The sequence below is a fragment of the Camarhynchus parvulus genome, chromosome 4 (assembly GCF_901933205.1).
Source record: "Camarhynchus parvulus chromosome 4, STF_HiC, whole genome shotgun sequence".
Lineage (NCBI taxonomy): Eukaryota > Metazoa > Chordata > Aves > Passeriformes > Thraupidae > Camarhynchus > Camarhynchus parvulus.
The window spans coordinates 6,314,293-6,340,237 of record NC_044574.1 but is presented as its reverse complement, the minus strand read 5'-3'; the positions used below and the strand labels follow the sequence as shown (position 1 = coordinate 6,340,237).

General features: G+C 45.6%; 2 protein-coding genes across 3 annotated transcripts; one reads left to right on the top strand and one right to left on the bottom strand.

Moving 5' to 3' along the window:
• Nucleotides 1-127: 127 nt before the first annotated feature.
• Nucleotides 128-21,946, bottom strand: IMMT (inner membrane mitochondrial protein). Of its 2 annotated transcripts, XM_030947183.1 has the most exons (15): nucleotides 21,804-21,848; nucleotides 16,861-16,937; nucleotides 16,282-16,471; nucleotides 14,813-14,933; nucleotides 12,619-12,699; nucleotides 11,447-11,548; nucleotides 10,812-10,948; nucleotides 9,646-9,749; nucleotides 7,629-7,764; nucleotides 6,501-6,630; nucleotides 4,756-4,770; nucleotides 3,521-3,744; nucleotides 2,286-2,417; nucleotides 1,785-1,914; nucleotides 128-1,085 (listed from the first exon to the last, which is right to left on the bottom strand). In XM_030947183.1, exons 1-15 carry the CDS (start codon nucleotides 21,846-21,848, stop codon nucleotides 478-480), a joined length of 2,232 nt encoding a protein of 743 aa, XP_030803043.1. In that variant the 3' UTR covers nucleotides 128-477. The 2 variants fall into 2 exon arrangements, with proteins under 2 accessions (XP_030803043.1, XP_030803044.1); XM_030947184.1 differs by lacking the exon at nucleotides 4,756-4,770 and having other exon boundaries at nucleotides 478-1,085; nucleotides 21,804-21,946.
• A 1,041-nt stretch (nucleotides 21,947-22,987) lies between these two features.
• MRPL35 (mitochondrial ribosomal protein L35) lies at nucleotides 22,988-25,500 on the top strand. Its single transcript, XM_030947408.1, has 4 exons — nucleotides 22,988-23,030; nucleotides 23,120-23,276; nucleotides 24,785-24,929; nucleotides 25,164-25,500. The coding sequence occupies exons 1-4, from the start codon at nucleotides 22,988-22,990 to the stop codon at nucleotides 25,350-25,352; spliced, it is 534 nt and encodes a 177-aa protein (XP_030803268.1). The 3' UTR covers nucleotides 25,353-25,500.
• The last annotated feature ends 445 nt before the right edge of the window (nucleotides 25,501-25,945 follow it).

Genomic DNA, 25,945 nt, shown 5'->3' with positions numbered 1-25,945 from the left:
AATTCTTGCTTTCTTGCTCCTTGAAAGAAGTAAAGTAGAGTTTTAACTCTTTAGGTCATGGAGAAAGACTGAGCTTTGTACTGCCCAGCTGTAGTTGATGTTTAAACAGGAGACTTAAACAGCAGGAGCAAGTGGTTGAAGTCTTGTTTTATTCAGCTGACAAAGTGGCAAATGATTAATGGCAGGTTACAAACATTATTTTGGTTCGATCACAAGCCCACTTGGTAAGATGGGGAAACATTAATTCTTACACAAATTGTAGGGAAGCTTCCTGAAGTTGGTTGTCATGACAACTCAAAACCAACAAAAATACAACAGATGGTGAAATTAAATACAGTGCAAGGAAACAAGACTGTACCCGTGCTTTGATTTACGGCTTCCAGCCCCTGCCAACAGCTCTGTTTGAACCCTCAGGAGATCATGGGATTTCTCTCCGGCCCAGAACAGCTGAACTGCCTCCAAAGCTCCACTCCTAGCTCACTGCACTTGAGTTGTTCCCAACCCCACAGCACTGGCATACGCTGTCAAGATATCCACGATCTGTTTGGTTTCCAGGGTCATCCGCGCTTCCGTGAGCCAGTCGTGTGCCACCCTCCTGGACTCCCCTCGTAACTGGTTGACAAATTTGGCCGCCAGCTCCAGATCTCCGTGCTCGATGCAGTAGGAGGCGTAAGACAGTAACTTAAACGTGTCGAGGTCGTCAGGGCTGAGCTCGGCCGGTGGCTTCAGCTGCTGAGGGTGGAACACCAGCAGCGACTGCAGGTAGGACAGGAAGTATTGGTACAGGCTGTTCCTGGTCTCGTCGATCATGGCCACTCGCTTTGCCAGTTTTTGGACAGTGTGGAAGCGCGCTCTGAGGGCCTCCTCGCTGTACACGCCCCGCGTCAGGGACTCCTGCGGCAGAGCTGCTGTTAAGGCTTCCGTGAAGGCGTTGTCGGCACAGCTGGCCTTGATGGCCTTCACCGCGCTGCCCAGGGGCTCTGTGGGACTGTCCCCCGTGCCTGACCTCATGCAGTATTTGAGCGCTTCCACAGAGAGCCACAGCTGATGGGCCTTCCTGGCCTCCTCCTCTGCTACTGCGTGACCTGCAAGGGAAGCCAAGAAGGGGCTCTGAGTTGGGCACATGTGGCTTTTAGAACAAGCAGCAAGAGCCATCCCTCTCCACCCTCTGCTTTCCAAAGCAGCCACCCCCTCAGCACATGCTCTAAAGCAAGTCTGTCCTGTGATGGTGTTTGCAGGGGTCTTAGGATAAGGGAAGAGATGAGGATCTGACTCCATGTTTCAGAAGGCTTGATTTATTATATGTTATATATTATATTAAAATTACTAAAAGAATAGAAGAAAGGATTTCATCAGAAGCCTAGGTAAGAATAGAAAAGAAATGATAACAAAGTCTTGTGACTGACCGAGACAGTCCGGACAGCTGGACTGTGATTGCCCATTAATTAAAAACAACCACATGAGACCAATCACAGATCTACCTGTTGCATTCTATAGCAGCAGAAAATCATTGTTTACATTTTGCTCCTGAGGCCTCTCAGCTTCTCAGGAGAAAAAATCCTAAGGAAAGGATTTTTCATAAAATATGTCTGTGACACTGTCCCACAACTTAGAGCCAGAACAAGACAACTTTTGGAAGAACCACCTCGGACTTTACTCATCTAGGATTTGCTGGGTGCTCAGCAGTGTGAGCTACGTGTCTAAGCCTGGGTTTAGATGCCCAAGTTTGGGCAAGGGACCATTGGGGAACACAGTCCTTAAAGAAAGAGAAATTCAGTGCTCACTCTCAACTGCTTGCTCAATTCCCTTCAGCCTGGCATAGGCAGTGTTTATATCCAAGGTGAAGTTGTCAAGCTGTTCCTGAGTAAGGCGTCTGAACTGCATCTCCTGTTCGCTGAGCTTCTCCGACAGGTTCTGAAACAGCGCAATACAAGTAACAGAAACAGCTGATTAATAATATTTACCTTATTTTAAAGACATTTCTATATCGTATTGTCCTTGTTAGGGCCAATGCATACAGTAAATACAATATACCAGTAAGAAACCTTATTGGGAAGAATTTAACAGTTACTGCACTTGTGTCAAAAATTTATCACCTATAGCAAAAGCTTTTCAGACAAGTCTGAATAAAACCTACACACTGAGTCACTCTCTATCACCTCAAAGTAAGCTTGCTTCCCTCCTCAGTCCCCTGGGACATGTTTCAGGACTCTTGTCATACGAAACGTGTGCTTTGCAAGGGTTTAAATATCTCTTTAATTCCCCTGGGGACTCCTCTCCCTTACCTGCTCAAATTCCACTTTTAGATCCTGCTCCTGGATCTTCAGGACGTCTCTGAGGTGGTCGGTGTGGGCAGCAGCCTGGCGCCGGAGCTGGGTCCGCATTTCGTTCTCCATCACCTCCCGCACCTCCTCCACCTGCACACACACGAGGGGTGTAATGCACCACCAGTGCTCAGCTGCTTGTCACACACTGCACAGGATCACAGCAGTGACTACTGAGGGTACATGTCAGAGCAGTGGCACTGACAGAGCCTCTCTTTCAGCTTGAAGACCTGCTGAGGTCCAGTTTTACAGCTGAGTCTTTTCCTAGGGATGTTAAGGAATAGATTTGTGGTTCACCATGTCAGTAACTGCTGGTTACTCAGTAGGCACTTAGTGCAGCTACCAAAGTAGTATATAAAAAATACAGTAACATGTCAAATCAAACACTTTTGGAAGCTGGTTTATAAACAAGCTTCCAAACCCAAGAGACTTTACCTTTTCCCTATGTAGCCCTATAATGGCCACACAAGGTCAGATCAAACACTGAAATTCTCAGTGAGGGTGGTGATGCACTGGCACAGACGGCCCAGAGAAGCTGTGACTGTCCCAACCCCTTCCCAAGATCACGTTCAATGGGGCTTGGAGCAACCTGGTCTAGTGGAAGCTGTCCCTGCCCATGGCAGGAGGTTGGAACAAGGTGATCTTGAAGATCCCTTCTAACCCAAATCATTCTAGGATTTCTTTTGACCCAGTAATCATATCTCCAACAGGAGCCAAGTAACTTCACAAAGTCATCCCTTGTATGATTTCACCATTCTAACTTTGCAGCATTTTCCTTGCTCAACATTTCCTGACAGAACCAGAGGAACACAGTCTCAAGCTACGTCAGGGAACATAGAGGTTGGATATTAGGAAGAAATTTCTCACTGAAAGAATAATAAAGTACTGGAATTCTCTTCCCAGGGAGGTGGTAGAATCACCATCTCTAGATGTGTTTAAAAAAAGACTGGACATGGCACTTGGTGCTATAGTCTAGTTGAGGTGTGAGGGCATAGGTTGGACTCGATGATCTTAGAGGTCTCTTCCAACCTCATTATTCTGTGATTCTGTGATTCCTTTTCACGTTTAGCCTGGGAGTCACCCATGTGAAGTCTCCCACTACCCAGAACATCCCAGTTGTCCCTCTGGCCTTTTCCATTAACTCCTCTACCTTCCTTTTGACCCACAGATTTAACCAGGTGCTTTAGCCACTTTACCTTCCTCTCCTGTTCTAATTCAATCTCATTTTTGTGACGCTCCAGCGCTTTGGCCACGGCTGCCTCAAATGCTTTTTTATCTTCAAGTTTCTGTTTCTCCAGGGCGGCCTCGATGTGCTGCCGCTCGCGCACGCGCTGCTCGGCCAGCTGGCGGTTCAGCTGGTCGATGCGCCGGTGGGCGTGCGCGATCAGTGAGTTCAGGTCATCTGTGGACAGCTGCCCAGCTGAAGGGAACACAGGCCATGAGGGAGGGGAAGGGAACCACAGGGAAACTGCTGCAGGGCCCCCCCGCCTCCCACTCGAGTGCTCTGCAGCTCCAAAGGGTTATTGACCAGTGTGAGCTTGTTCTAGGGAAGGGCTCTGAGCACTTCAAGCCCTTGACCTGTGCTAATGCCCACCTGAGACCACTTTCTGAACTGTATTTTCATTCCAGGGGAGAAATTATCTTGGTTTCTTCCAAATTATTCCCAGCTGTAATTTACACTTCCATATCCATGTTGCACTCAGAGACTCTCAACAGCTCTGTCATTTCTTGGTTTTTACACCACCACATATTTTCCCCTCTGCCAGCACACAGAGCAGCAGGGAATGTCACTGTGAGGGACAGACAGAATTACAGTTTCTCTTCAACAGTCCTCCAGATGAACTGCTCCTAATCAGATTCCTTACCCCAGATTGTACCTTTCAGGTTTGGCTACTCAGAGGGCAGCACCATTCACAACCACATTGTACCTGGGACAGGAGGACCCAAGCTAACCCTGCAGCATTTGGTGATGTGAGAAAGGCTTTATAAAATGCTGCAGCTCATTTTCCACTAGCTGCCAGCTAAATCATCTGTATGGAAAGCTGTGACTACTTGGGAAAGCATTCCTGCAGGGTCTAAAGCAAGCAAGATTGCATAGTCCTTCAGTCACCCTGCTGTTGAGTGCTGGACAAAAGACTGGCACAGGAGGCCTTGGAGCAGTGGTGCTCACTGTCCAGCAGGAAAGCTGACCAGCAGCACCAAGCTCAGCTGCTGGATCTAAGAGTGTTACAAAAAGATCCCTTTGTGGTTTAAGCCAAGTGTGCAACATGACTGGAAAGGGTCCCAAGGCATACCACAGCCTGAAATGTTCTAGGAATGCCACATTTCACCCTTTGTTGATAACTGCCTGTAACTTAAAGCCATGCCCCACATAAACATAAAAAAGACAAAGAGAACTTTCAAGGGACAAGAAAAAGTGACAGTAACTCACCTAAGTCAGTTATCTCTGCAACAGAAAGAAGTTGGAAAAGTTAGTGCACATTCACTACAGCAAGGCAGTCATGCAAAAGTAAAATAGAAAACTAAGAGCTTATCTACAGTGCCTTAAACATGAGACCAAGTCCTTAGGAATTCAGGAAGAACAGCATGTGGAGTATAAAAGTCTCTGTGTTACAGGCAAGACGTAGCCCAAGACACCCTAACCACTAAAACCACCCTTGGAAACCCACAGATGGACACCTGAATTCAGCCAAAGCAAGGAACAGAAGTTTGAAGTAGGAAAGTGCAACAGGACACTGGAAATTTTAGTCTAACATTTCTAAGGTCTTACAAACAAAAGCAGTTGGTCAAGAAACAAAATCCCCAGTAGCAGTGAGAGTCAAGGACACCAAAAAGTCTGTCCCACTCAGCAGGTCACACCAGTAAGAAATGGGGCACATGGAAGCCACCAGGAGCTTCCCTTTCCTCCCACAGAAGGACAGTGATCACAAAACCCAAGATTTGTCCTGTGCAAGGAAAGGCAGCTCCATCCCCAGGGAGCCTAAATAAGTTGGGTTTTTTCTTCAGAACTAATAACACCCCAAAAGCAAACTCCACAAACAATTTGTTAATTTCAAATATTTTTCCCCATACATACTGAGTGTGAGGTTGGCTGTTTTTTAAATGAAAACTGACCATTCCAAAGATCTGGTGTATTCATTTAGCCAGGAGAATTATTTCGTGGACTAAGGTCCACATTCTTAAAGCATAAAGTAGCATTAAGAAAATCTGTTCTAATTCTGCATTGCATACTTCAAGAAAAATATTAAGGCAATACTGACACCATTTTTTCAAATTACAGTTATTACTTCTATTAAAAAATCTGTAACTTGGAAATAAAGCCTTAACAGCTGCCTCTAAACACATCAGCTAGAAAAGTCTGAGATCACTTAGCACATTTATGTTAAACCCTGACTGGAAATATCTGGAAATCTGGGGTTTTTAGGGAATGAATTTTTTTAACTACCTCAGACAGTAATTGTTCCATGGACATACCACATGAGGGTTCTTGCAGGAGCTCACCCACAGCAATGGTGAACACACACAATCCACCTCCTGCAACTCTGCTTGTGTTTAAAAGGAAAGCAGCTAAGGTGAGCAGGAGCACCTGTGGCAAGGAGTGTGTAGGGAGCACTACTGGGGGTGAGCTGACTGTTCACTGCTTTTGTGCAGCATTGGCTGTTGCTACAGGTGTGTTACTGTGTCAGTTCAGTTCAGAAATAAAATGTACTGGGGCAGGCAGGGTATAAACAATGAAACCTCTCCCTTTCAGTGATGATGTAGAAAAATTCAGGAAATTCTTTATCACCCTGTAACAACAACCCTGTTTTATAATACCTCTAATCACAGAGTTAACCAAGTATTTGATTACTGAATAACATCAGATTTGATTGAAATCTCAAATGATTTGACTCCCTTCCTGAAATACCAAGGAGGGGAAAGATGCTCACACAACCAATATGATATTTATCACACAAGAGCTACGTTTTGTGATACTTCCCATACAGCACAGACAGAACTGATTCTCTTCACAACACCTGCTTTACATTATTTAATTTAGTTGTGAAATCATTTTCACTTCAGACCAACCAAATACTGTGAAAATTTGAAAACTGGGATGGTGGACATTGAGAGGCCATGCACTACAAACCACAGTGCAGCAAGCACAAGGTGACCCCTCTCCAATGGCAGACTTACTCATCCCCTTCCAGCCAGGCTTCACGTCAGGGGTGATGCTGTCCAGCTCCTTCTGGAACTCCTCTCTGGCTTTGACCACCAGCTCATGGTACTGAGCCACAATCTTGGCTTCAGACTGTGCTGCCTGAACCTGGAACAAACAAGGGTGAGACTCATTTGTTTTTCAAGGCAAGAACTGAAATTGAAGGCACATATCATTTAAAGCCAAGCCCTGGGATAGTGGCACTTATCAACTCCCAGCCCCAACAAGGCAAACTCACTTGGGAGAGCACAAAACCCTACCCTGTGATAGTAAACCTCTCTTACACAGTAATTATTTACTGGAACTATAACCAATCCACTGCCTCACATGCCCACTGTAACTACACAGCCAGTCTGTAGTCTGGACAGGACCAAGAGTACCTTGAATTCAGTTTATATCTTAAACATCTCCAGCTCCTCTCTGCTCACAGCCATCATACAGGCCTAGTAAGCCATGCCTGTGATTGCTGCCATCCTCAGTGAGTTCTGATGTTCCCACTATCAGGCTATATTCACTCCAAACACACCTGATGAATTACCAGCTGTCCTGCAAAGGGAGGTAAACTTCACCTTTACATTTCTTTCCCAGTCTTCTGTGCAAAGTGATTTACCAACCAAGTCATTAGCACATGCTGAACTCCTCCCTAACCTTGTGGTAAATTCCCTTGGAATCAAGTGGGAAGAATTACAAGTTGCCAACAGAAAGGACTGGGACCCATCAAGCCACCTGGAGGCTCCTTCAGGTTCTCATGAAGATCTTGCCATGTCTGATCACTGGCAGTATAACCAGCTCAAAGGCTGAGTACAGCTACAAGAGGATGGATTTACAATTCACAATGCACTGGAAGTGGTCACAGCACTGAGCCTGTCTGAGTTCAAGAAGTGTTTGGACAACACTCTCAGGCACAGGGTGGCATTCTTGGGGGGTCCTGTGCAGCACCAGGAGTTGGACTCGATGATCCTGATGTGTCCCTTCCAACTCAGCACATTCTGTGATTCTATGAAGTATCTCACCCTCTGCAGAGGATTTGGGAATGGATGGTCTGCACAAGCTGCCAAGGAATCCCCACTCTAGAAACAATTATAAACAGTCTGAGGAAGCTTTACCTTTTTCACCACATTGTCCAAGTCCACAATCATATGATGGAGATTTTCTTCTGCAGCAACAATGTGAGGTTTGGCTCCTGCCAGCTGAGACTTCTTGGCCTTCTCGATGACACACTTTGTCTTCTCTAATTCCTCTCTGAAAAGAGAAACAGCTGCTGAGTGTAACACAGACAGGGCTTATCACCCAAAGAAAATTTACTTTATGCTGTTGGTATTCACAGGAACAACTACTGGGTAACTCTACTGGTGCTTCCTATCTACCAACTCTAAGATGCTTTGACTAAGGATTACTTTTTTCCCACAGCCTGAAACCTAAAGATGTCAGTGTGGCTATTCCATGTAAAATGAGAATTATTTATACTGCAATTAGTATTCAGGATTTAGCTGGAGGGAAGATGGAAGTTCACTGGAAGGAGTTAGTATTAGTAAAACTAGAATTAGATATTAAAATTAGGTTAGAATTATACAAGAGACATTTCCAGCACGTAACAGCAGCAAGGAAACATTTTTAATATAGATGGCTTACGCTTGCAGAAGTGTTTTGGACATGGTGACTGGTGGAGATTAATGAGGATGGGAGAGAATTTATAGGGCTCTGCAAAGACAATTATGGTTTTTTGTAATTAGGAAAGAAATGCTTTCCTCTAGCACAATTGGAAATCAAGGAAAAAGTGAAAAATGTTCCTTTTCCAAATCCATTCAAACCAATGGAGGTTTCCAATGACCTCATTAGAATAAGGAACAAGCTTTAAAATAAGTAAATTAAGAAAATAAATAAAAGCAAAGATATCCAGTAGAGCAATAGAGAATGAAAGCTGCTGCATATGGGGTTTGCATTAGCTTTGTTTTAACAATGAAACCTCAATTACACCTCCCACTAATTTCAGACAGCCCAGCAACATCAAAGATAAGGGAAGTTTATGTGATAGCAGCCATGCAGCTTCAAGGGTGATGTTGCCCTCTCAGCCTTAGAAGCATCAAAGGGTTTCCAAATTTATTTCTAATCTCACTACAAGGGCATCCTGGAGATACTGTTTGTCATTTTATTTCTGCTCCTTCAGTGCCCACAGACCACACTCAGGGCACATCAACACAGGTCATACAGACCCCAGGGTATGAGCAGTGCTGCCATTCAGAATTCAAGCTTTTCTTAGGCATGTGCTCAGTAAAAATCAAATTGCTTAAAAGCAATTCTGTGGACATAGGGAAACTGCCAAAGGATGCTGCAAGGTTTAATTTTTTCATTACAACTAAAAGAAGCTGGTGGTGTTGCTGACTCAATACACAGAGGGCAGTCATGGAGTCATCCTCAAACAGTTTGGGTTGGAGGGGACTTCAGAGATCATCTCATTCCACCCCCTGCCATGGACAGGGACACTTTCCACTGGAACAGGTCACTCAGAGCCCCATCCAACCTGGCCTGGAACACCTCCAGGGATGGGGCAGCCACAGCTTCTCTGAGCAAACTGTGCCAGGGCCTCACCACTCTCACAGGGAAGAATTTCTTCCTAATACCCAATCTAAATCTGCCTTCTGTCAGTTGAACTCATTCGCCCTTGTTCTGCCTTTGTAAAAAGTCCCTCCCCAGCTCTCTTGTATCCCCTTTAGGTGCTGGGGTGCTTGAAAGTCTCCCCAGAGCTTTCTCTTCTCCAGGCTGAAGTCCTTACAATAGGTTTATTATTAACAAAATTATTCAACAATAATACTAAAAGGACTGTGGATTTTTTTTTCATATTACTTGACCTTACCAGCACTCTATGTTGGTACTAAGGAGATAAGTAAGTTCTTAAAAAGAACAGGACTGTTTCAGACTCTCTGCATCAGGGAGGACTTTGTGCACCCAAGGTTTGCACATGTCAAATAAAAATGCTCATGGCTAACGAGTATTAAACCATCTTTTGATGTGGCACAAACAGATCATTCAATATGAACACAGGTGACCCCATACTTTCTAGAAACTCAGCCCTCACATGAGCAATGTAACTTTTTATTCCAAGACTTAAATCCAGCAACTCACTTGGCTTTCAGGAGGGCATCAGCAGCTTCATCCACGGCTCTCCTGCGGTCCTTGAGCGCCTCCTCCAGCGTGCGCCACTGCGAGGATTTCTTCTCCCCGGCATCCTGGGAAGCACAGACTCCTCATTAGGGTCACTGCAATCACTGAACAAGGGTTACCCACAGTGGGAGCCTTCCCCCCAGCATCCTGGGAAGCACAGACTCCTCATTAGGGTCACTGCAATCACTGAACAAGGGTTACACACACTGGAAGCCTGGTCACTGAACATTTCCCTCAAACTGAGCACCATTCTTGTGGTTTTGAACAGCACAGCTGGAAGCTTTACAAGTGATGTTTCTCTTCCAACATTTTGTTTTGGTTGTGTTTGATTCTTAATGGTTTTTCTTCCTAAGACACAGAGCTTTATTCACCCTGAAGAGCTTACATGAGAATCACTGTATGGTGCACAACCTATAGTGGGGAAAACTCCACATGCATTACAGTACTGTAATACTTTAAAATTGCTTTTAAGCTTAATACTTAAAGTACCATAATACTTAAAAGTTTATTTTAGATCAAGTTGAGTAATTAAGCTTAAAAGCAATCTCTTAAGGCAGTTATTTTACTAACTGCCAGTTTAAGTCTTGAGTGCTTGGTTGGTTGCACATGTCCCTGCTAAATGATTAACAACTGAATTCTATCTCTGCTCCAGAACTGAATGGGCAGTGGCAGACCCACACAAACTCTGGCATGAGCACACCACAAGTGTTATCACTTGTACATCCCCTTCCTATTTCCTGACAAGAAACAAACAATCCAGCAAGCAGATGTTGGCAAAGGGAAAAAGTTCAATGGAATTATTGGGGTGGACAGCATGATCTTAACGAGGTAAAGAGTCTTGGGAATTAAAATAAAATTAATTAAAATACAGTGTGAAAACTATTAATGTCTTAACTTGAATTTTCTTCTTGCAAAAAGAAAATAGAGGACCTGGAAAAAAAACCCAAACAACTAAATTCAAAATCAAAATCACTGTATTACTTGACTATACCACCTTTCACAAGTGGAAAGGTGAGTTAAAACTGTGATAAAGGCATTGCAAGAAGAGATTCTAAGTTTATTTTTAATTCAGATTGAAGTTTTTCTGAATACAATGGGAAAAAAAAGTCTCCACTTGTCCAATTTACCGCAGAATCATCCATGGCATCCTTCAGTATTTGGGAATGGGCATTCACTGCTTGCACAGCTGACTCCTGAGCAGTGATAGCCTGAAGGGTTACACGGGCAGTTGTGTTTAGGGCTCCTTCTAGAGTTGCTGCAAGGGCTGGAAAAAAACTTAAGTCAATTAAACAATAAAGAAAAGAAAGTTATAATTAGTAAAATAACATGTTACAACCTCTAAGTCTCTTAAATTATTTTCTATGATCTAGAAGGGCTCAGTTTGGGAATTAAACAGCAGCCAACAGAAGAAGATCACCAAAATGCTCTCCTCATTTAGAGCAGAGGTACTGAGGAGAGCAGAACACCACCCAGTGGAAACCTCTCCCATGGGACTGCAGGGGGGTGCAGGTATATCCCATGTTCACTTGTTCTAATGGTTCTGGAAACAAATTTTCATATCTTCCTTGAACCTTGAAGTCTATTCCAACCTCAGTTTTTCCACAATTCTTCAATTCTCAGTTATTTATGAGTGGGTGGAAGAAGCTTCACCACCACTCCCACATCCAAGAGGTGTGTAAGGAGCTTAGGACTATAAAGCCAGGGCAATTCCACAGTTCTGTCCCATGTAACACACACAGGGACAGTGACAGTGTGGACTCACCTGATACCTTCTCTTGCTCCTCTTTGTCTTGCTGGGCAAGCCGGGCTGCGACTTCTTCTGGTGGCCGTTCTTTTACAGCATGGGAACCTTCGTGTTGTTTTCCTATTCAGAAGTAAAAAAAGAGTCAAACTGCTTAAGTGGAGAGTCCAAATTAGTGTACAGAGGTTACTTGTAGGAAATTAACTCTATCAAAACTGATTTTTGTAGTTGGTATCACTTTGTAGATCTCACTTCTGCTCAAAACTATGCTGGAACTACCTCAAGAATCTTTATATCCATAACTACAAAGGCCAGTCTCACAACTTAAAGTCAAGGGCATGGACACCTCACATGCATTTGGAGATTTTCCACTGTCTAGTTACAAAATTACACAAGACTCAGAAGTCAAAGGCAAAGCAAGAAGTGAGAAACACCTACAGAGCCAGGGTTAAATTTCAAGTGAATCTTCCTTCTTCCTTTTTCTCAGTTCTCCTCTGGCACGCTTACAGAGCCCAACCAAAGCAATGAAGGATGAGTGAGAAGGCTATGGTGGATCACAATTATACTCCATTCCCTTGCCTACAAGCATTTAAAATGCCTTTAAGAGTGAGAATTGACCTAATTACCGCTCTTGAGATCAACAGCAAGTTGCATCTGAACTGAGGAGAAAGCCCAGAGCTCTCAGCCTCAAGCTGCAACAAAACCCATCAGGTCACCTCTGAATAATGCTGATGCTACTCTGCAGCAGGTACTTAATCCTGGCATGCTTTCTATGAAATGTTCATAACTAAAAGAACTAATAAAATCTAATCACATCTGGAAGAGACCATCATCTCTAGGCTGATGTCTCTTGTGGAGTTTAACAATAAACACAGTTCCCTCACTTGTCCCTGGGCAGAGATGCCCTACTGAAAAGCAATCACAAAGCCACCAAGAGCAGAGGCAAACTGGAATGTGCAAGTTCAGTTCTGCACAAAGGCAGGCTCTGCTCTTGTGCTCACACCTACACCTGTCCCAGTCATCTGCAGCTCTCACTGTGTCCAAAATCTCTTAACAGATGATGGAAGTTTTCTACACAAGGCACAGAAACTCACACCTTTCAACAATGACAAAAACCAACACAGAAGCAAAATGCATGCACATGAAGCTAGAGGATTTGGGTTTTCTTCATTGTATTCACATGGCTTTTTCACCTTCTTCAGTCTGTATCTCCGGAGCTGGCACCGACACGGCTACCCCTGTTGCAGAGATGATCTGTGCTGCAGCCTTGCCTGCTGTTAAACACAGTTGCAGAACACACCAGTTAGTACAGCTGGGGAGATGGGCTCCATCTGCCAGAGAACCATGGTCAGAGCATCTTCAGCCAGGGCCTCCTGAGCTGGTGAGGAGGGGTTAAACCAAAGCTGCTGGGAGAGGGGGCCCAGGAAAAGGGAACCTCACTTCATGAGACATGGTGGGATGGCAACTGTGACTGGAGGGCTAGAATGGAAGGATGAAGGCTCTTTAGGAAGGCCTGAAAGGGGAGACAAGGAGTGCAACCATCCTCTTTGTCAATGACCAACTGGAGTGCATGGAGCTCTGCCTGGGAATGGATGAGTATCCAACCAGTATTTTAGGGGTGAGGATTAAAGGGAGGGCGGGGATAGGTGACATTACATTGGAGGTCTGCTGCAGGCTGCCTGAGCAGGATGACAGAGTAGACAAGACCCTCCAGTGAGGGAAGAGCAAGTGACATCATCTCCCTGGATTTCAGAAAGCATTTGCCACTGTCTTGCATGACATCCTTATCTCTAACTGGAGAGACATGGGTCTGATGGATGAACCAACTCTGTAGATAAGGCACTGACTGGATGGCTGTACTCAAGGAGCTGTGGTCAACGGCTCAATGTCCAGTGGACACCAGTGAAGTGTGTTCCTCAAGGTCACTGCTGGGACCAGGACTGTTAAACATCTTTGTTAGTGACCTGGGCAGTGGGACTGATGCATCCTCTGCCAGGTTTGCTGATGACATCCAGCTGAGCTGTGCAGTCACATTCTGGAGGGAAGGGATGTTCATCCACAGGGACCTGGACAGGCTCCAGAGGTGGGACTGTGTGAGCCTCATGAAGCTCAACAAGACCAAGTGCAACATCCTGCACTTGGGTCGGGGCAAGTCCAAGCACAAACACTGGGCTGGGGGGAGAATGCATCAAGAACAGCCCCAGGAGAAGTATTTGGGGTGCTGGTGGATGAGGGGCTCAACATGACCTTGTCATGTGCACAGGCAGTCCAGAAACCACCTTTGTCCTGGCTGGATCCCCAGCAGTGCAGGCAGCAGGTCAAGGGAGGAGATTCTGCCCCTCTGCTCTGCTGAGGCCCCACCTGCAGAGCTGCATTCACCTCTGGGCCCCCCACTCAAGGAAGACATGGAGCTGATGGAGCAAGTCCAGAGGGAGCCACAAAGATGCTCAGAGGGCTGGAGCTCCTCTGCTATGGAGACAGGCTGGGAGAGCTGGGGGTGTTCAGCATGGAGAAGACTCCAGGGACACCTCAATTACCTTCCAGTTCCTACATGAGAGCTGGAGATGGTCTTCTACAAGGGCATGGAGTGACAGGACAAGGGGGAAGGGCTTCACACTGACAGAGGGCAGGGTTAGGTTAAATATTAGAAAGAAATTCTTTATTGTGAGGGTGGTGAGGCACTGGACCAGGCTGCCCGAGAAGCTGTGGCTGCCCCATCCCTGGAAGTGCTCATGGCCAGGTTGGATGGACTTTTGGGTCTAGTGGAAAGTGTGCTTGCCCTTGGCAGGGTGATTAGATGATTTTTCAGCTCTCTTCCAAACCATTCCATGCTAAGTGCTATAATATAATAACAGGGCTATGAGACTTAATTTTTTCCTCTGTAGAAAAATATTAATTGGTTATGGATGTTATTATTTCCAGAAGAAGATGATTTCCTGGATAAACAGCAACAAGATATTAGTTACACATACACAGAGCCATTAGATAAACATAAAAAGACATCACAAGTGCTCCTCTCTAAACAAGCTCCATTTGATCTGGCTTTACAATAGCCCAGTAATTATCCACAATTAAGTATCTTGTGCTTTCAAGAACACCTGAAGCTCTCTTCCTGCCGAGTCTTACATCTAAACTATGAAGGTTACTAATTATTTATCTCAGATTCCAAATATGCTCTAAATTAAATACATTTCTTAAAAAAAATAGGGGGAAAAAAGCTAAAGCCACTTAATGCAAATGCTATGACTTGGACAGAAAAAAACATTAATTCTAAGAAATTACAGAATTTACCTTCAACCATTCAAAGGACAATTTTAATCTACCATATATGATACAGGAGATAATTAGGTCATTTGCTCCTTTGTACATGACATTCTATAAATTTACCTCCTTTTTCCTCTGTAGGAGCAGCACATTCTGGTTTGCTTAGCTGAGATTTGGGAGCAGGCTGTTTAGACTCCTTCATTACTTCTGCTACAGATGAGATCTTCAGTGGACCTTGTTGTATCTTGAAAAGTCAGAAATAAGAAATATCATCAGTTTTTCACACAGTTTGGATTTCACCAATTCCAGTATAATGAAAAAGAACTTTCCTATATCCAGGTTTCTGTACCGTATATCTGAGCTTCAAAGTGCAATTTAAAACAGCCATCTAATGCCTTGACTTGATTTTAAATTCAGAAGGATTTTTTATGATTTTCTCCTCTCCAAAAATGCAGGTAGAATTGTGGCAGTTTCCACTATAAACAAATATTTATTAAATTATGCATAAAAAACAAATAGTTTCATGCCCTAAATATTCCAAGCACTTCTGAGTGTGCTGAATGCAGAAACCCTAAGCTCCACTGATTTCCTTTGGAAAGGCTTCAGATGCTGGCGGCTGGGGCACATAAACACTCAACACAGAGTATTGTGACATTTTATGATATAAATCCATTAATATCCATGGTGGAAAGCCACAAGGTAAAAATAAAACCATCTGAGTTAGAGCCATGACTGGGGAGTTGATAACTCTGCTGATCAATCTGGTTTGCAAAATTCCCTGGGAGGCACCAAGAGCTTGGATGATCACACAAACTGTAGCTAAAACAAGAAGAGAGAAAATTTCCTTGAGTAATATTCCCCCACTCATTAAGAACAGCTTTCTTAAAATTCAATTAAAAATATTTTGCGTTTCCTGAAGGCCAAATGGCTTCTCAAAGCTCAAAAAATCCATGGTCAGAGCAGATTTTCAATATTCTTGATTACTGGGAACTGTTTCCTTTCACATGGAGGAGCAGAGAAACTTCCAGGTTTCGATTTCCAGAGCTGTGCCAAAGGCAGTATCAGATTTTCCTTTCTCCAGGGTAGTGCCACTAAGATGTCAAAGTATGATGCTTATGCCTGGCTCTGTACCATTCAAATCTTTACTTATTCAAGAATGTTCTCAGTCCTCTTTAAAATAAATTCATTTAGGGTAAGTTTTGTAATTCTGCTACACCACTAACTACACTAAGCCTCCAGTAAAGCAGTTAAATTCCAGCCTGTCACCTGCCTCTCTCTCTCCCCATTTTATTTCTGAGTATAAGCAGAGCAGCTATTCAGGTGGGATTCCGCTAGATTATTTTACTGCAAATAAAAATAAGTTTTACAACCCACACACCACAATCATGAGATGGCAATGGGAAATGTACTTTTGCAGCACCAAGTAGGAACTGAATTTGTAATTATTAAACCTTAATTTAAGGAATCTTAATTTTTAAACTTTTTTAATTCTTAGCACAAAGCAAAATTAATCAGAATTTGAAACCTAAGTGCAGACAGTCTCTTTAAAAACCAGAGAAGTGGACATGTGGGGGTGAATGGGAGACACTTACTGGTTTCTTTGGCACTGGTGTGCTGGAAGGTGCAGGGCCAAGTGCCATCTCGAAGAGTTTGTCAGAGTAGGGAATGGTCTTCTCCACGCTCTCCCGGAACTGTCTGTCATAGCTGGCATACAGGACAGTTCCACCTATCCCTCCACCCACAAACAGCAGACCTGCACCAATGACTTTGCCCACGGAAACGCTGAGGAGGAAAGAAGAGTGAAAGGGATGTAAATTACATAAATAAATAAATTACATTATATGGCAAACATCAAACAGTTTGTGAGTCTTCAGCTAACAGCTGGGGACCACCACTGTTCCAGAACCTGCTTTAAATCACCTTCAGCCAACACTGGTGAGTGACTAACCCAAAGGTAAGATGCCAACCCACAACTTCCATGATACATACTGAGCATCTTCCTTTTCTTCATCTAAATCTGACCGAACCAAACAAGGAACACATCCCATGAGAACAGGACTTACTCCACACAGAAATCCCACTGCCAGGAGTCTGCTCTCCTGTGAAACCAAGGAGCAGCCCCCCTGTTGGTGAATGCAGAACCAGTCCCACCCCCAGACCCTGTTACATACCCAGAGTCCCCGGAGTGGGTGGCATATCCACGGTGTGGCCGTGATGGACGGAGTGAGGCTCTCACACAGCAACTGTTCTGTGGGGAGGAGGCACAGGGTCAGCAGGGACACAAGGACACATCTCCCTCTAACAGCAGCATTGGGCTCTGGGCAGGGTCAGCAGGGACACATCTCCCTCTAACAGCAGCACTGGGCTCACTGGCTCCATTGCCACAGCCTCAGTGTGTCTATAGGACAGCTGTGACCAGCATACAACGCTGGGGTCTTTTCTGAGAACACATGGAGAGCTTCAAGGTTCAGGGCTTTTTAAGAAATCATGAAATTCTTTGAAAAATGAATGGAAAATTTGAAAAATGAGAAGGAATAAATCCTTACCCCAGCTTCTTTCTGCATTTATTTAGCTGATTTATGTGCTGGGCAGTACAACTGGGTTAGTTTCAGATGCATTTCAATCTCACAAACTAGAATAGCTCAGTGTGAGTGAGGCAGAACACAACAGCTGTTTAAATGCTTAAAAACTACTTTTAATTCTTAAGATATACAAGCAATTCTCCTTAAACTTCCAAACCAAGACCACTTCTTCAAAAGAATTAATAACATGTACGCTTTCCAGACAGATATCAGATTATAATATAAATTAAATTAGTATATGAAGAGTGATATTTTATTATATTCTACTTAACAAGATCCACATTACCAAGATTTTTATCTTCTCTGAAGGACTGGTTAAGCTACTCTAAGCCTACAGAAGAAAACACACTGTTGGCCTCAAAGGTTTTTTCCCCACATGGGAATTACTAACAGGAAAATACAAGACTCATGAGAAATCAAAGTACAAGGCACAAAAAGAACTTTTCCCACAGTTGAGGTATTTTGATCAACAGGGAATTTTTTCTTTAAAAAAGAAAAAATTGGGAGATGCTTCACTACAACATAACCCCAAAAGAAGTTTCTCTATTTCCTTTTGCACATGGCAATAACATGCACAACTCTTGTGGTTTAGGTCTATCCCTGTCCAACAGGGACAGACAGGAAAAGGCAGGAACACTGTATTCTTATTCTTTCCACAAAGGCAGCCAAAACATTTTTAATTAGCAGCAGGAGCACATGTACAGCAAGAGGAAGCCTGCTCCTCTTACCCCTGAGACCTCCAGGAGCCCTCACTGGGGGTGGTTTTCTGGATTGTGATGGAAGGAAAGGGCAACAAAATAATAAATATATTCTGTAACATTTTTGATTTTCTGACTTGGCTGCTCCAGGAGCACTTCCTGAGGCTTCACTGCTCCATTCAAGGGGAATTTCAATAATAAAAGCCTCACAGATCATTTGGTTACCAACTTCTGAACGTGCTCCTGACTCTCAGCATGTCTCTATTACACCATGAAGCATAAGAGGAGCAAATAATCCAATATTATGCATACAGCTCAATCCAATAAAACAAGAAGGGAAAAAACCTGATTTTCTATTCATCAATTCAGACTGAATTTCCAGTCCCTTCCAACACTTTGGGATTATGCTATTTTGCCTGCTGCTCCCCTGGAAATGAGCCATCACTCCTGAGCTCCTGGCCAGGCTTTCTGGAGATGATCCCACCCTGCACCACTGTCACTCCCACACCCTTGCTTGGGCTGGACCTGCCCTCTGGGCCAGCTCAGCCCTGTCCCTGCTGGCTAAAACCTCTACTCGCACTGGTGATGGCAAACACTGGACTCATCTGGCTCCACACCTTCAGCAAACATCAGTTCCTGCCCTCAGGATCAGGCTGTGCTCAGGGAACCACCAAGGCAGAGAACACCAGCTTCTCTTAACTCAGCATTTATATTTTATACGCCAGGAGGGGTTTTCGGAGGGATTATTGATTTTAGTCCAGATGATCTTCTGAGATCTCTTCCAAGCTGGACTGTTCTAGAATTAGCCAAATCCTCATTTCTATTTATTTTTCATCCAGATGAGAGGAACCAAAACACAGGCCCTCCATCTCTGGCACTGGGACTCTCACACATGTAGCAATGGGAGCAGTAATTAAACCCAAAACAAGCCCTCACCAACTCCATCTTTCAAGTCTCTGCAACAAATTGCCACAGCTGGCCAGTGGAACAGCAAAAGAAAATCTGTAAAACCCATGTTTTATGAACAGAAGCCGAATTTTTCCTCCCTCACATCCAAATACATTAATACCTCCAAAAATCACTGATTTTTTCAAAAAAAACCCAATTTTTAAATAGGTATTGCTCTCTTTTGGCCACCATAATAATATTGCTTGTATTTGCTGTATCACCATATTACAGAAATTAGCAAGTAATTTCTAATCTTCCCTTTGCAAAATTTCCAGGACTTTGTAAATTTTCAGACCCTTGTCATTTATTTGTAATAATGCCTCAAAGAATTTTGGAGAAATTCATCACACATGCTTTGCTGTGCCCTTCAAAAGGCAGAAATAAACCACTTTCTGTCCTGCAGAAAACAGAAAATTCTTTGGATGAGGCAGCATGGACACAGCAAGGATGCCCACAGCAAGGGCACTGCAGGGCAGCTGTTTCTATTTCTTCTTCCTCCTCCAGCAGTTCTACATTATATTTATTTCACTCAACTTTTTTAATACTTATTATTTTGCATTCATTACCTACTATTTAATCACCACAAGAATCACTTGGCAGGGCACATCACACCTTCACTCTGGTTAATATTATGAGCCCCAGTGATTTAAGGACATTTAAGGACATCCAAGTGAGCTCACTCTGGCACAGTGCTCAGGGCAAGAACAGCATGGCAGAACATCATTAAATAAATTAAATTTGCCTTGCAGGTTTATACTTCATGTGTAATTTCAAATAACCATGGCCAGGACACACCATCCTCTGCTCACTCAGCTCCAGCTCATCCTCTCTTAGGCACCAGGCTCGAGTATCCTGATCCAGAATTTCTGTAACGTGGGATTTGTGCACTTCAACAGAAAGAGCAAACCAGAAACTTCTCTGAAGTTTTTCTTCACTAAGACAGAGATCAGGTACAACAAGGACATCTCACCACAGAACTCTGACTTCCCATCATTCAAGACTTCTCCCAAATATCACATACTTTTACTAAAAAGCCCTGTTCATTTCACAGAAAACTTCAAAAATACTTCAAGAGAAAAGTCCCTCTGCAGCACTGCACACGTAGCAGAAAACATTTCTGGAAGTGATGAAGCTCCCCTTCTCTCAAAGCCACTTCAAATGTTACAAGTTTAGTGATGCTCCACACACAGAGCTCATGGTAGGAAAGAATGAATAAAGAGCTCACAGAAAGAATGAAAGTAGGAAAAAATGAGTAACAGCAAAGAGGGAAGGAAAGAATGAATAAAGTTTTCCCAGTCTCCACCACAAACTCTCTGTTACAGATAAACTTCAGGGAGTGCTGTGGCATCTCTGTGTTTGCACAGTTCATAGGGATAAATTCTGCCCTGTGAGGGTGGTGTGGTGCTTGCCCAGAGAAACTGTGGATGTCCTATCCCTGGAAGTGTCCACATCCAGGCTGGACAGGGCTTGGAGCAACCGGGGATAGTGGAAGGTGTCCCTGCCCAGGGCAGGGGGTTTGGAATGAGAAAGTCTTAAGGTCCTTTCCAAACCACTCTGTGACTCTTTCACCAAATATTTATAGCCTGATGACCAACTTCCAGCTGCAAAGCACCACCCTGGCTGTTCTGGAGCTGTACACTCATTCCAGACACATTCTGTTAAAGCCAAGCACATGCAAATAGCCTCGAGTGATAAATATCTGCCAAAGCCTGGTTTCTGTCTTCTCAACTTCCAGATGAAACTTTCCACAGCCAGGCAAACCCAGAGCCCTTTTTCAGTGGGCATCAGGTGAGCAAAGGACTCTCCAGGCCTGTAGAGCAGCAGAGGAAATGCAGCTGCTGCAGTGGGACAGGCTGGAGCTTTAGAGGGTAAAACCTACAACTTCTTTTTGCTAAGTCGTGTGAACACAGGGTAATGAACACTGGGATGGAAAACAGGATATAAAAGTGACCCAATCGGGTTATTTTTTACCAGGCAGCTGAAATACAATTTGGGGCCTTGGTAAAGGAGTCAGCCTCACCTATAAATCCCCGTGGCTTCCTAAAGTTAGCCTACTGCTTTAAAAAGGCTCCAGGACACATCACCATCCTTATCTCCGCTGATAAGGAGAGGCAAAGGTCCAGTCCAGAACACACAGCACGAGTGCCACGGGCACTCCTGCCCTGGGCACCGCGTGTTGCGTCCCACTGTGCGGACAGAGGATCCCCTCACACAGGAGCGCTGCCATCACTCGTGTCCCCACGCTACACACCGGGGCGGGCCGCTCTCGGCTCTCCGGGAGCCGGACCCGGCGTGTCCATGAGGGGCTGCGCGGGAGGGAGGCCGCGCCGGGGAAGGCAAGGTCACGTCCTTCCCGCCGGGGAGAGCGCCTGCCGCCCATCCACGCACCATCCGCGCGGGGCCGCCGGGCCGTGCCCGTCCCCACAGACACCCCACCGGCCCCCGGGCCACGGCCGCGGCTCCCGACGCTGTCCCGGGCTGGGGGCCGGCAGCGGCGGAGCGGGGCCGCGGGCCTAGGGCGGCCATGGCGGCCGAGACTGCAGCCCCCAGCAAGCAACGCGGCACCTCGCCACCCATTAAGGACTAAGAGTCCCGGTGTGCTTTGCGGCGGTGCCTCATTCCGTCCCGCGCTGTGCTGCCGCGGTGCACGCTGGGACTGGTAGTACTCACCACAGACCAGCGCCCGCCCCCCGCCTCCGTTGGCGGCCGCGGCCGCCCGTCAAAGGCTGCGCAGCCAATCAGAGCCCGCGCGTGCGGAGTCATTCAGCGCGCGCCGAGCCGCGGTCACAGGGATTCCTCCCTCTCCGCAGGCCTGGCCCGGCCGCACTGGTCGCAGGGCTGGTCACAGCGGGGGTGGGTTGCGGGACTTCCCGGGGGAATGCTCACCTGCTTGGCCGCGGCGAGCCCCGCTCGGCGGCACGCCCGCAGCATGGCTCGGAGCGGCGGCCGGCGCGGCCCGCGGGAAGGCGCCTTGCGCGGGTCCTGCCGGCGCCGCCTCCGTCCCCCCTTCAGCGGGCACTGCGCCTGCGCGGGCGCTCCCGCCCCGCCAGGGGGCGGCCGCGCGTGACGGGTCTCGCGTGGCCAATGGAAGGGCGGGTACGGGCCGCGCGACGCCAGCGGGGCGGGGTAGTGCCCGCGCGCGGGGGCGGGTGCGCCGAGCAGGGGCCGTGAACTACTGGGACCGTCCGGGCGTGGGCGGGACAGAATAAAATAAACTAAAAATAAAAATCACAGAATGGGTCAGGTCGGATGGAACCACAGTTGGTCGTCTTATCCAACCTCCCTGCTTAAGCAGAGCCATCCCAGAGCACGCGGCACGGGATTGCAACCAGACAGCTCTGGGATGTCTCCAGTGAGGGACACTCCGCACCCGCTCTGGGCAGTGCGCCCCAGTGCTCGGTCACTGCGCTGTGGGGAAGTTCTTCCGCACGTTCAGATGACGCTCCTGGGCATCAGCTTCTGCCCCTTCCCTCTTACCCCATTGCCCGGCGCCACCGAGCAGAGCCTGTCCCTGCTCTGGGCACTCTTCGGGCACTGACAGCGTACAAATAAATTCAGACGCTGACGGACCTGGATGAGGTCTCCCCTCGGTCTCTTCCCAAGAGCAGCCCCAGCTCTCTCAGCCCTTCCTAGAGTCCCCCAGTCTGAGTGCAACCCAGCACATTTTATAGCATTTATCAACAATTTACAGCTGTAACCTTTCACAGCTCGCTCATAACCCTTCTTTCGCTCAGAGCACTCTGAAGTTATTTTTATCTCATCCTTCAACCAGTCCGGCCAGATTTCTGATGAGAAAAAAAAATCAGCATACACCAGTAATGTGCACAAACAACGAGTTAAATCCACCTGGTGCGTTTTGTAGGAGACTTTAGTAACAGGCTTCAAAGCCCCCGGGGCGGAGGCTCGGTGTGAGGGGGGAAGGAGCGGGAGCGGGGCGGGCGAGAACTCTGGGTGTGTGAGGGACACCGGCTCCGGTGAGAGATCCCGGCTCGGGGCGGGAACCCGGCTTCGCTGCGGGCGCAGCCCCCGTGGGCGGGACCCGGCGCGGCCCCGCCCGGCGCAGCGTGGCCATGGCGGCGGCGGCGGCGGCGGCGGCCCGCGGGGCCCTGGCGGGTCGGTACCGGGGCGGTTTCGGTGTCGGGGCCGGGGCTGGGGGTGTCTGGCGGGGATGTTTGTGCTGAGGCTCTCCCGTGTCCCCGCAGGGATCCTGCGGCGCTGGGCCCCCCGTGCGCTCCCGCTCAGCGCCCCCTCCGCCCGGTGCGTCGGGCACGGACCGGCCCCGGCCCCGCTCCCGCTCTGGACCCCGCGGCTGCTCGGCGAGAACCGGCCCCGGGCAGGGACCCCCTCGGTGCTCAGCAGGTGCGGCTGCGCGGCTTCTCCCTCGCGCCAAAAACCCTTAAGAGGGGTTTCAGCTTCTCTCTATATATCTTATATATATGTACCTAATACATATTTTTATTTGCATACCTTACATGCTTTAGATGTACTACATTGTTTCATATAAATATATATAATTTGAATTCCTATACGTTTCAAATATATATATGCATATATATATAAACTATATTTTATATTAAAATATATTTATACATAAATACATTTAGCAATATATATTTTGTTCCACTATATATGCATTACATAATATGCAATATACTGTGAATTTATTCTGTATCCTATAATATATATAATTTATCATCGTGTGTATTAATATTATATTGTTAATATAGTCTATGTTATATTTAATAATATAATATGTAGTAGTATATAACGTATGAAATATGTGTAGTATATATGTTGAAATTCCTCTATATATATATATATGTATATATGAATATTGTAGAATCATAGGCTGGAAAATACCTCTGAGATCATGAGATCATCAAGTCCAACCCTTACTCCAGCACTGCCAAGACCAGCACTAAATCATGTCCTCAAGTGCCACATCTGCACAGATTTTACAACTTGTACTTTGCCCTGGACAACCTCTGCCAGTGCTTGACAACTCCTTCTGTGAAGAAAGTTTTCCCTAGAGTCAATCTAAACCTCCCCTGGCAAAACTTCCTCTTGTCCTTTTTGTCCTTTTGTTTCTTGGGAGAAGAGACCATCCTCATTCCCCATATAGATATAAGATAGATAGATAGATAGATAGATAGATAGATAGATAGATAGAAAAAAGAAGAGAGAGAAGAGAGAAGAGAGAGAGAGAGAAGAAGAAGAGAGACAGAAAGAAAAAAAGAGAAAAAAAAAAAAAGAAAGATAGAAAGAAAGAAAGATAGATTAATAGACGCAGACAGACACATGTATAATATATAAACCTCATTCTGACACTCTTGGGCACCTTTTCACCCTGCAGTAGGTCTGTGTTAGCCCCAAAGCCTCCCACTTCAGTCACCATTAATGCTTGAAGCAGGAGGTAAATTAGGATATTCTTTGCAGCCATATTTTACAATCACTCTTGTAATCACTGCTGTTTCTCTTGCTGCTAATCAGTGTTGGACTAGATGATTTAATGAGGTCTCTTCCAATTCAAACTATTTTGTGACTAATATTTTAAAAGTAATTTCTGAATCCAAGTAACAGCTGAATATTGGCTTCTGAGTGTTTGACTGCTTTTAGTAGATGAAAAAAGGTGCTCTGTGTGGAATAATAAGTTTGAGCTGAATTTTGACAAGAGTCCAGCCCTGATGTTGGTATTCTACACCCATTAGGTGCTGTGCTGTAATATTAGAGGAGTCCTTGTTGCCCTTCAAACAAGCCACAGCTCTTCTGATCTATGTGTGATAAAGGCAGTGATTTCTTTTAGAAAAAGGTGTTTCATTCCTGTTCTGTTTCCCTCTCCATTTTGGGGTTGGTTTGGTTTTTTTTAGTGTCACACCTCTACTTCCAAGTTTACTCCAGCAGCCAGTGAGGACCCTCACCTACTGCAGCCTACGGAAAGGAAAGAGGAAAAGTGTGAAATCTGTGGTCAAAAGGTTCCTCCGGCTGCACAACGGCCTCTGGGTTAGGAGAAAGGTGAGATTTTTGCGATGAGAGCCTGTTCTTTACAGTCAGGGTAAAGTGTAATTGTTTTCCTTCACTTGGAGGGCAGTGGCTGATGTGGAAGTTAAAAAAAGCTCTGTAGAGAGACTCCCATTTTCCCAAAGTGAGGGATTTATCCAGATCTGCTGAGCAGCGTGGCTGTGTTTGTGCATTTACAGTGACCTACTAAGAAATGGGGTTTTTTTGGTGTGTGTTTTCTCCTGACAGTCTGGTTATAAGAAGAAGCTGTGGAAGAAGTCAGCTGCCAGGAAGAAGCGTTTGAGGGAGTTGGTGCTGTGCACCAGGACACAGTGTAAGCTCCTGGATAAAATGACCACTTCCTTCTGGAAGAGAAGGAACTGGTACATTGATGACCCCTACCAGAAATACCACGACCGCACAAACCTTCGTGTGTAGAAATCTTGGCTTTGCACATCTCTGGTCGTGTGCCATGGTCTGGGTTTTGGAGCATACATCTCTAATGCCTGTACTTTTTAAAATAAAAATCTGAGCAGAGTTATGGGAATCAATGCCCACAATAAAGGAATACTCGAGTTTACCCTCATCTGCTGTTTGTTTTATTTAGCAGAGGTCAGGCTGGTCACCTACACATTCTGATGTCTGGTGGTTTCCTGTGATTGTCTATCATGAAGGAATACACTAAACAGCACTAAAAGTGAATAATTCAACTTCATCTTATTTTTTTAAATAAATATGTTTAAATAACCCCAGAGTCTATTTTTTCTGTATCCATACTAAGTAGTGGCTCACTAAATGGAGTCTTCTGGGGAAGAGGAAAAAGGAGAGCAGGGTCAATCTTCGCATTGTTGCCTGTCCCAATAACACACTATTGCCTTGTGTCCATGCTAGAAACTGTAGGGAAAAACTAAAACCCAAACCAGAGTTTCATAGCTACATGCTGGTTTTATAACTGATTTTAAAATGTACTGGCCACCAGCTTTCATTACAGGACTCACCTTTTGTGTTCTCTGTTGGGTTTTGAGTAGTAG